The 11,979-nt window shown below is 35.5% G+C and overlaps 1 protein-coding gene across 1 annotated transcript; it reads right to left on the bottom strand.

Moving 5' to 3' along the window:
* Nucleotides 1–5,638: 5,638 nt before the first annotated feature.
* Nucleotides 5,639–11,674, bottom strand: LOC108756415 (protein twist-like). Its single transcript, XM_018500187.1, has 2 exons — nt 10,302–11,674; nt 5,639–5,832 (listed from the first exon to the last, which is right to left on the bottom strand). Exons 1-2 carry the CDS (start codon nt 11,575–11,577, stop codon nt 5,696–5,698), a joined length of 1,413 nt encoding a protein of 470 aa, XP_018355689.1. The 5' UTR covers nt 11,578–11,674; the 3' UTR covers nt 5,639–5,695.
* Nucleotides 11,675–11,979: the final 305 nt, after the last annotated feature.

Below are 11,979 nucleotides of genomic sequence, written 5' to 3' on the forward strand. Positions count from 1 at the left end.
AATACATATAATTGAAAGTAAAAAATTAATATTAGATGCAATGTTCAAATTTGAAAAACTGATGATAAATATGATTTTAAAGACTGCATCTAATTGAATATATACAATTAAAAGTATAATACAGGAAGAAAATGAAGATAGGTACATTCACTGTCCTAATTACAATTTTGCATAAATTCAGAATTTAAAAAATGTAAAAAGTCGTACCAATTTTGAAATATTATATGTCACTTTTCTATCAACGTAACAATATATTGTTAACTCGGAAACGTTACGATAATTAGAAAAATGCGTTTTTTAACGCGACGGAAGTCTCGTTTATGTGAGATCCGCTCGACCGAAATCGCGCGCCTCTTTCTCTGCCTCTCGGTCGCAAGATTTTTTTTTTTTTCGTGAAGATTCACTGTCGCGATAAGGCTCGAGGGAGCGCGGGGGAAGAAAAGAGAACGACTCTTCGATGCGGCGCGTCTTCGTTAAGCGGTTTAAAACGCGGCCGAAAGTTTGCTTTGACCGGTTTAAAATAACTAACGCCATTCGGAATATTCACGGTGCGGCCGCGCGAGTCACGCCGCGGTTGTTTTATATGCGTTACACGACTAGGGAGCCCCGACTGTCATCTCGAGAGAAAAAAATAATATTGTGCCCGACCGATGGGCGCCGAAAATGCTCGTTAATTCTTCTTTCCTATTTCTTTAGGGAACGGTCCAGCGATTATTAAATCCGCCGTGGATGTGCGATTGGCATCTCATAGACGAGCACAACATGTACTGACCAAAAAAATTGTTCCACTAAATTTTTAATTTATTTTCTTCCTTTCAATGAATTCAATTCTTCCTTTCAATGAACAATGTATGTATTTAAGTCGAACATATTATATTATATTTGACTTAAATACATACATTTCTCCAACAAAAGAAATATAAAGAGAAACTAAATTAATTTAGTCGAATAAACATTTTTTTCTCAGTGTGGCAATTATTCGTTAAATGTCCACCTCTTTTTATTTAAGGAGATATATCCGTTCAAAGTATTTTCATCATAAGATAAAGACGTCGATAAAGCCTGAAGATTTTCGGGAACTTATGCATTGGAAGTAGTTGCACTTCGCCCCGGATTATTGGAATATAATTTAAAATGTTTTACGTCCGAATAAAACGAGAGGTACTCGCGGCGTTCAGTCGTGGGGTTTATTCGAGACGGTTTATCGGCGAAAATTCGCGGCGAGAGCGCTATGAGACTCGATAAATCGCCGCGCAGAGATTGTTTGGACAGACCGGGTAAACGCTCGTAAATCCGCCGTTAACGGGCTGCAACGCGCTCTCGAGAGGTAGTCAAAATGGAAAATGGACGCGGGGGAATCCCGACGATGATCGACTGGTCCATCGTCGAGAACAAAATTGTTCCGAGAGCAAAATTGACGGCTTCGCTCTGCGGATTCGGGAAAAGAAATTTGGCCCAAGTTACTTTGGCTTGCGTCAAGCCTATACTACAATTGCGTAAGCGTAGTAAGAATTCACCAATCACAGCCGAATATGAGAAGAATATTCGATTGTGATTGATCAATTCTTATAACTACAACCACTTACACAACCACTTATTATACTTACGCAATTGTAAAATAGGCTTGAAGCCGCGATTAAACTAGAAATTGAAGTTGGATTGGAATTTATCAAAGCAATCAAAGCAAAAGTCACTAAATTTGAGATTAGTTTCTTCCTTCCGATTAGTTAAATTCCAATCATTGCAAATCCAAGTGTGTAAAAAGTGACTGCAGATATACGTATGGTCAACTCTCCGTATAAAAATGACACTATTATTATACGTTTAAAATATGTAAATCAATTTTTTAATGCAAAAGATAGTGTATTATTTTTACACGGAAAACCAATCACACATATATTATAGTCACTTTTTGTATACATAAATTCGCAGCGATCTAATCTCAATCTCAATCTTTAGTCTGATCACAGCTTAATAGCAGTTGGAGATTATCGAATATTCCAAAGAGGAGAAAAAAAAACAGAAGGTGGGGAGGGGAGATTACAAGATGTAATTTCGCTGATTGATGCAGATGCGTAACGCATGGCGTGGGCTAATAAGCGCGTGCTTTTGCGGCCGCCGCCGTCGGCCGTATCGGCGTCCGAGTTGTCGCACTGTTAATAGTCCGACGAGAAGACGTGAATTATTGGCCTACGCTACCGCGAGCGAGCGATGCCGCGTCGCCGGGAATCAGCCGGGACAGAATTAACCGTCGTGAATTGGGTTTCAAAGGCCGCGCCGAAAAGAGATGCGCCGCGCGTGTTATTACCTCGCGCGCAGGTCGCAAGACCAAAATCCGCGGGACAATAATCCACCGTGTGCGAGATCATACCGTCGAGAGTTGGCTCTCCTGTTCTTCGAATCGCACCCTTGGCGCGGATCAATTTCTTTTCTTTAAATCAAGCTGTACAGCGAAATGGATTAACGAGCGAGCGTTCGAGTTTCATCTGTTTCTCAAGTTGCTTTCAATTCACACAGGAATCACAGAGTGCCTCGGATCTACCGTGCTTCGTATTAGAGCTTCATTCTGAAAATAATGGATCCCGTAAAAAGAAACTAAGCGAGAGTCTGGGAGTGTAATGCTGCAGGGACATTTTAATCGTACGCGGTATTTGATACCGAGTGGCTCATTGGATTTTGATGATTTAAAATAGATAGATATCTTTATTATGCGTGGAATAAACGTGAAAATATTTTGAATAAAAGTTTCACAGTTTCACAGAAAGGAAAATATAAAGTATCTTGTAAATTCATTTTTCCTTTTGTAATATCTTTATACAGATATATTTGAAATTTATGTATCTATATACATTTTTTAAAACAATTATGTGTTTTGTTTACATCACCTAATTTATCTTATTATTCTGTACGTAAATAAGCATCCAATTAGGTCGTAAAAAATGAATATTTTATGAGATATTTACATTTTATATCTTAAAATAATTAAAATAGTTAAAAAAGACAAAATAAAAAACTATAAAATTTCTCGTAAATTTTTATTACTTTTAAAAAAAATGTTTAACTTTTTTTTTATTTTATCTCGTAAAATAAAATATTGATTGTTACTCTTGTTCTAATACTTTCATAAAAGTTACACGAACTCAACCGTTCACTAATTATGTAGGTAGCGAAATTATAAGACCACTGTTCTGTCTTAAGTCTTAATTTGTCTATGATAGTAACGATATCGTTATTATATCGTCATTGCATAGCTTTTTTATCATATGTATAAAACCTTTGCAGTGACAATAGCTCTTTCACGTTGCTTGCACTTTTCACTTAGCATCTTCTCTGCCTTTAATGTCCGAATATTTATCTCATTTTAAATAAAGACATTTTTTGAGATTTGAAGCAAAGTGAACGGATCTATTATAATGATATCGTTACTGTCATTAAAAGTTACAGAATACGAGATAAAGTCGTCGATGTTAGTGAATGTTATAACGCCAGAAATTTATTTGCAATATGGATTTCCGACGAAGAAACTTTTTTTATTAGCATTGCTACTTATTGTTAGTCGTAAAAAGCAATTGAATCATGCACTTTAGTGCACTTTATTCCATTACTTTTAATGACACGATTGAATCGTTCGTGTACCATGTAGCTATAAGAGTGAGTAGAAGATATCTATAAACAATACACCGACGATGTAAATATTTTATTATAAACACTTTCTATATAAAGAATTCATTTCGTATATTTTCTCGCGGCTGTGAAATCTTTATTTAAAATTTTTCAGTAATTCCATGCATAATAAAAATATCTTACAATTAGATTACTAAATATTCCAATATTCAATATATCATTTTTCTTTGATAAAAGTTCTTTGGTAAAAATTCTTGGATAAAAATTCATTGGTAAAAATTCATTAGTAAAAATAATTTACTTGTAATGTGTTCAACATGCTTTGGCATAAAAACATAAATTTATAACTAATATATACATATCTACACATACGCACACAATTTTTATATTAACAATTAATATTTTTATATCATTTACATATCAGTGGCAGAAGAGGTCACCACGTCTCTGACAAGAGACAATGAACTTAAAAAAATATACAAGATGTTCCGGAAATTGTAGAATGGAAGTTTTCTTTATCTCTTCAAAACGAATCGAAAATATAAACAAAAAATTTTTTTCTTATCGAGAGATATTTTCAATAATTTTTTAATTAATGAAATATTCTCGTAACTTATTCAAATATACCAAATCCAGACTAACATATAGACTGTATTTTGATATTCACTATATTTACTGATGAAAATCTATAATGCACGTAATGTATACTGCAGATTTTCAGTACAGTTAAGTCATGAACAAAAAGTTCATAGCGTTATTTCATTTGTATTATGTCTACATATTTTTTTTTTAATTGGCAATTATATAATATAATTGACAATTATATTAAATAATATTTAATTCGTAATTATATTAAAGTAAAATTTCAGCTTTAAAAATCTGTTTTTTTAATTGTGGTACGCGCGATAATTTTTAACGGAGTTGTGAGCAGTTAAAGCCAAAATGCTCCTTTTATTTAATCCGCGATAACAACAAAGAAAATCTTAGGAATATAAAAAACAATTTTGTAAAGGAAACTTTAAGTTTCCACATTAAAACGTTAAAAATTTGTGCAAGATTGTTTTGGACACGTGACAGGGTGAGAAGAAAATTTTCCACCTTGTTTAACTTGTAGTTTTCTATATGCAAAAATTACCAAACTCACAGAAACTAAAAAATAATAGTGACTTTTTAAAAGTTCAGATTTTAAGCTTTAAAATATATTCCATCTTATCATTCATACTTCATTAAATAGTTGCTTTCCATTTGCACACAAGTGAAATTAAATCTAAAGTGAGTTGAGTATTTCATACTCAGATTAATGATTTCATGATCTGCTTATTTTGGTAAAAAATTATCACATAACAATACAGCTTCGAATCTCACTTTTAAAGTGAGTTTACAAGAATCACTAAAGCACGATCACGATCTTGTGCAGATTATAGACAAAAACTCAGTTAAATCTCATTTGTCAAAATGCAAAAGAAACGCGCATTCAACTGAGTTATGACGTCACAAGTGAGAATCAGTGTAAATGAAAAGCAATTAAATATCATTGACTTTTTGGTGAAGAAGATGATTGACGTCATTGATTTAGTAAGTGCCTCTTGTTTCTGATAATCCATATTTGAATTCCATTCGAGATAACCATAGATTTTTCTTAAACAAAATCATGTCGCCGACTCTTTTTTCTTAATTTAAATTTCCTTCATTTTTAAGTTGCTTGAATTTTAAAGTTCGTAGCGTTACGAACTTTTGTTTCCAATGCTAACAGCAAATGAAGGAACGTAATCATAAAAATAACAATGTGGTCAGATTTAGTGAATCCTAGCACATTTTGTGGCGTTTACTCTATTTTTTCGACTTACTTTTACAGAAGGATCATCTCCTTGTTGTATTACAATTTCTAGAACATCCTATATTTAATTGTGTGTGCGCGTGTGTTCGCAAGCACAGGTATGGAGTATACATCCTTTCTCTCAAGAGGAACAAAATATTCTCAAATTAGATTCAAGAATATTCCCAGTTTCTCGCCATTATCTTACCTTACTAAATTTTTATTCGTAATTATCCTAGCCTTATAGTCTATAGCCTACGTATTAGAGTTCGTCCAATCGCCTTCCATTCTCCAGACGCTAAACGCGTACGACAGTCTCTCATGTGCCATGTAATTACTCGGCGACGCCGCGATCTCCTTCGTAGCCAAAATCGTACTCCGGTCGCCCTTCTCTACTGAAACAGATATTTTTCGTCTCTCCTTATTGAACAAACAATCATATAGCATCCTCTTCTTTAAGAGGATTAAAAGAATATAATCATCATTTAATATAATTGCAATCTGACACATCGAATTTTTTTCACTTAGAAGGTCGGAAAAAAAATGAAAGAAAGCTTATATTATTAAATGTTACTTATTTGTTTCATGATAGGGAAACTTTTCTGTTTATCCAGCAGTTTCGACTTTCATATTATAAATATAACAAAATTTTATCTTTTTTATATTTCTTCAATATTTATTTCGTTTCTGGGAAGATTCACATTATTCTTTCGGCAAAGTTTTATTTCAAAGAGATATAAAAGTGAGGACTGAGAAGAAGAGCAGACGAAAGAAATCGAAGGGAAAGAAGAGGCCGAAGGGGATCGTTACGATAATTCTGTCTGCATATAATGCCAGCGCTACAAAATAAAAGGGAAGCGGCTATATCGCGAAAGAAGACAACTTCGAGGAGAAGAGACCGAATAAAAGAAATTGCGGAGTATATATATATATATACATTTCCGTCTCGCAAAATTCGTGTCGCGGGAACCGGGAACGACGAGCCAATCGGCACCAAGCCGTTAAGCCTGGGTATCGTTAGTCACGCCGAGTTACAAGTGCGTGCCCGCTATTCGGCGTGCACCGGGTGGTTTACGTCGCTCGGCTGAGATAAGGACGAACCGGGAAAGATTTGTGTACTACGATGTCCAGATAAAGTTTCAACCATTCAGCCATTCATTTGAGATGCCGTCGTTCGCGACGATTTATTTCGAATCGATTTCTACTTCGCTCATCTGTAATTATACAGCCTTGACTATTTGAGTGTAAAACATATGCTTCACACTCAAACATAATAAAATTTTAATAAAATTTTAAAACGATTATAAAAATGATTATAAAAATAAATATTATCTGTAATTATACAGTCTTGCCTATTTGAATATAAAGCATATTTTTATAATAATTTTTATAATCATTTTTATAATCATTTAAAAATTTTATTAGAAATTTTATTAAAATTTGATCTTTCTTTTAGCTTTTATTAGCATCAATACCCTTTTGAAAGAAATACACTGAGATATCTTCAATTTATTTCTTCAGTGTATTCCTTCAAAAAGATATTGGCGCTAATAAAAGCTAAAAGAAAGATAATAAAATTTTAAAATTATTATAAAAATAAATATTATTTTTCAATAAAACTGTTTTTTAATTTAATTATGAGAAATAAGTTTATTTTCGATCAAAAAGCGGATTTTAGTGCTTCAATATTTTAGAGTTTATATACATATCCAATATTCTGTAAATCTTTTTCAGTTTTGAAACTCAATCACAAATAGAACCGAAGTAGTAGTATTAATCATCGGTTTAATACAAATTATAATTGATTCCTTTTTTATTAGATGGAGCGTTTACGTCAATTTTTGAGGATGCTTTATACTTAAGACTATTGTAATTTATACAAAAATATCCCTTTACTTAATCAATTACTTCAATTTATGAATTTTTGGACTTACGACCAGTATCCTATAAAAATAGGAAAAAAATAAAAAGTAAGTTAAATTGAGATTAAATTTAATCTACATTTGATGGAAACGCGGGCATTAACTTACTTTTTTACACCTTAATTATATTCAGAATGTGTGTGTGTGTGTGTGTGTGTGTGTGTACGTGGTTAGTAATACAAATCATTATTACTAAAAAAAGGAAGAAAAATAATAGATTTATGCCCATTTCTACTACTGTTATAAATTAACTTTAAGTTTGGTTTAACTTACTTTAAATATTTTTCTAGTTTTAAGAAAAAGAATAAGGAGTAAATTAAATCAAGAATAATATTACTAGAAATGAAAATATTATTACTATATGATATTATTCGATTTAAGATCAAAATCTCATCATAATCCCGTCGTAAGAGAAAGATGTCTCTATAGAGATTAACAGGTTTTAATAAATTATTATGATTTATTACACTTTTTATTGCTGAAACATATATTTCACGTGTTTATGCTTCCGAGTTGTTAATGTCATCATAGAACGTTGTCCCGAGCGATGATTCGAGTATCCACAATTTCGAGTGACGGTAGGAGAGCCGTTAAATGTCGCGTTTGTTTGTTATTCCGAACGTTAAAAATCAGGCGGCCCGTACGAGGAATTTAATCCTCGCTGGTCCATAAATATTATGAGAACAGTGAATCGCGTACGCGCGTAATACATGAGAGCAAGCTCCTTCAGTGAGGCACTTTAGCAACGACGGCGTGAGTGCTCGTCGCGAGCTCGTCGTTCCAATCTCGTGTAAATTACGAGAAAAAATCCTTCGAGACTGCAGTCTGTTTAATTAACTAGGAGCCACCCGAGCCGCTATAAACACGTACCTACCACCCTACGAAGAAGGTGCCGACGGAGACAATCCTCGAGCGTCTTTCTAAACAACGTGACAACGTGCAATCGGTAGCGTAGCTCCGTAGCATATTTTTTGTACAAGACAGCAAGATATCTACATGGAAAGAACAGTATTGCTGGAATATTTACAGATAGAAAAATATATATACTGTACGCAAGTAATACCTACTTGGTTCAAATATTTCAAAAGTTTATATATCCATAAATTTATCATAGGTTCATCGTAAGTATCAAATTTATTCAAAATATAGGTATTCTAAATCCTAGTGAGTTTAATATTTCAATCAAGATAATTGAATTAAAGCAAATTCGATTTGTTTATTATATAAAATTACTACTTTGATTAATTTTATATTCTTTAAAAAAAAAATAAATTTTTGTTTTACATAATAATACGTTTTTCAATAAAATTTGTGATAAGAATATTTTATTATAAAAAAGGATTCTTTGTTAAAATAACCGTTATGTAAAAAGAATAAAGTAAATTGAGTAATCACTTTTCTTAGCAATAAAATGATAATATTTTTGTGTGTAAAAATTTAGTTAGATACAGATCTGAAAACAATTTTGTTTTAATTTTTTTGAGACTATCAAAATAATTGTTGGACGCTCAAAATGATTGCTAGCATAGCTAATCAAAATTTTTTGTAGCATTTTTCATTATGCCTGAGTGTTCTTCATAATTATTTTGATAGTCCAACGAAGTTATTTTCAGATCTGCATCTAACTAAATTTTTATGTACTCCAGCAAAAATCATTTTTTTCATGTACTAAAAGAATAAAACATAATCCAATGTCTTAATACGCACCAAATGATTTCCTAATCTTTCATCTTCATACGCCTCTCTCCCATTACATTTATTTCAAACATTACGCACATATTTTCGTTCTATGTAGCGAAGTAGAATAAAGATTGATGAAAGTATTGGTTACGTTCAGCGAAGAAAGCTTAACAACTGTTGCAAAATTCTTCACTGTGATTTATACACTTAGATCCATAAGAAATCAAAGGCAGGAATCACTCGTATTAAGGAATATTACAATAGCAGAACTGCTTTTTCTATTGATGAACGCAATCATTAAAAAGTATATACACAATTCGAACGTAGATCTAGCTGTAAAAAATATTGTAAATGCAAAAGTCATATCTTTTTTTACAATTATAAATGTATTCAGAAACTAAATCACACGAAACCCATTCCTCTTTATATAAATTATACATATATTATACATATATTAGAGATCATGATTTTGAACGTATATCAGAGATACATGTGTATTTAGATATACGTGAAAAAGATCACTAATACAATATATACATATACAGATATAAATTTAAAAAAATTCTTGTACACTTGTGAAACTTTAACAATAAGTTTTTACAAGGCATAGTTAACATCATATTTTCTCAAAAGTCTTAATCAGATTTCAATATGTAAAAAATAAATAAAATGTAGTCCAGTTTTCATTTAAAAACTTATTTGTTAAAGATTTCACAAGTGCACAAGAATTTTTTCAGACTTTTATGTAAACCGGAACCAAAAAAATTTATGATGTTTCTTTCAACGGTCCAGGGTGTAAACTGATCGAAAATTTCGAGATTGTGCTGGAGGAATATATATTCACACAACACAATTTTCTAAAAAATATCTTAGAATGTTAGTAATTTTCTCAAGATGTTCGTCGAAAAAATATGTTGCGTGGATATAACTAGAAATAATTAGTCGAATCGTCGTCGATAGCTCTACTCAATCAACGTTGATTCGATTAATCATTTCTGACTGGGAAAAAGAAGAAACTAACACTAAAACCGTTTTGCTTCGTAGATAGCGACATTTATGTTTGCAAACACGATCGGAAATAAATCAAAACATAGCGTGTTTTGAAGCGAGAGAATGAACACGTCTCGGGCATTTCCTTCAAATCTTCTGTATCGACTTGTACACCGTTTAATCCTTGAGCGGATTTACACCTTGAAGTATCTATACACGCGTCCTCATGTCACCACCTACGTGTTATCCACTACACTCATCGAAATTACCTGCGATCTCGCCGCACTCGGCCGCGTTATCGGTGTTGGTCTTGAGCACGTGGAACAAAAAGTCGATGTACCTAGCGGCGAGCTTGAGCGTTTGAATCTTGCTAAGCTTGTCACTCGGTAGAGTCGGTATAATCTTCCTAAGTGCGGAGAACGCCTCGTTCAAGCTTTGCGTTCGCTGACGTTCACGGACATTGGCCATCGCCCTTTGATTCTGAATCTCCTGGTCGTTCTTGCGACGCACTTTCGTCCGTGTCGACGAGGCTGTCGTGGCCTCGCTGTCGGACTCGTTACTGTTGCAACAACCGTTGCTGCTGTTGCTGTTATTGTTGCCGCTATGCCGCCTCTTTCTTCTGACAGCCGTCCTGATGCCACTCTCTCTATCCCCGTAGCCCTTCGCCGTCGTCGATGAAGACGGCTCGGTCACGTGGTCGAGCTCTGCGGTCTGTTCACAGCCGTATCTCGCGACATGATCGACCATCCCTTCCTCGATCGCGTCCGATTTGTACTCCGTAACGTCCATATGATGGTAAGATCCCGCCTGGCCCTGTACCGATTGAACTGAACTTGGGGCACCCATCTCGTCAGCGCCACTGGGTGAGTACACGCTCTGCGAAGACGGTGTCAGACACAGACTCTGTTGCTCGTGGTCCCTACTGTAATCCGATAGAAATTCGGACGAGTTGTCCGTTGAGTGGAGCGGACGGTCAAACTCTAGCTGAAAGTCCCGCACGATTTTACTATCCGAATGATGATCCTGGGGATGATGAGGATGGTGATGATGATGATACCGCGTTTCGTCTGGATTCTTGAACATCATATGGGTCAATTCGGTGTATTCTGCCGGGATCTGGTGATGATGATAAACAGTCGGTAGAGCATGATGATGCTGCTGTTGTTGCTGATGATCCGGTGGACCACTCAAGTCCATCAGATGCGATGCGGGTGGCGTGAAACGACCATATCGCATCACCGAGGAATTGCCGGAATTGGGACTGCCGCCGCCGCCGTGCGGCACCGTGCCGATGACACAGGTGCCGTCGTTGCCACCCTGGATGCCATTGCCGTGCAAAATATAGTAACCCGGCTGTGCTGTCACGCACTGGGATACCGGTGTCGGCACCGGCGGCGGTTGCGGTACCGTCGCCGCACCGCGCATACCTCCGTTCGTTTTATCAATGCATTGGGCGCCGTTGAAGATCCGCGCGCGAACTGAGGCTTCGAAATGCTTGTAATTCCCAATCTGCTGCCAGATACGAGGCGCGGAGTTGACACCCATCCACTGTTCAGTAAACGCCAATACGCGCGAGCCACGTATCGGCGCGACGCATGTATTGACACCGCGAATGATTTGCGCGATCCAACGCGATCGATCGCTCGATTTGTCGATTCAATCAAGCAATCCGCGCGCGCGAACAGGAATCACTTGAACAAAATCTCCGACCGCGCAAGAATCGGCCAAGTTCGGCGGAGAAGAAAATCCTCCCGAAGACGTACGATCCTCGTACGCGTATGTCGCCAGTCACGTCGACAGTACAGCAGCGTCTTTCTCCCCTCCTTCTTTTTTTCTTTCCTCCTCACTCTTTCTCGCTCACATCTTCTCTGAATGTTACTACTCGTCTGAAGAAGAGAGCCACCAGTGCGATCGCTCTTCGTGTCACGCGGAAGGAACGCCTTCAGC

The sequence above is a fragment of the Trachymyrmex septentrionalis genome, unplaced genomic scaffold (genome assembly GCF_001594115.1).
Source record: "Trachymyrmex septentrionalis isolate Tsep2-gDNA-1 unplaced genomic scaffold, Tsep1.0 scaffold127, whole genome shotgun sequence".
Classification (NCBI taxonomy): domain Eukaryota; kingdom Metazoa; phylum Arthropoda; class Insecta; order Hymenoptera; family Formicidae; genus Trachymyrmex; species Trachymyrmex septentrionalis.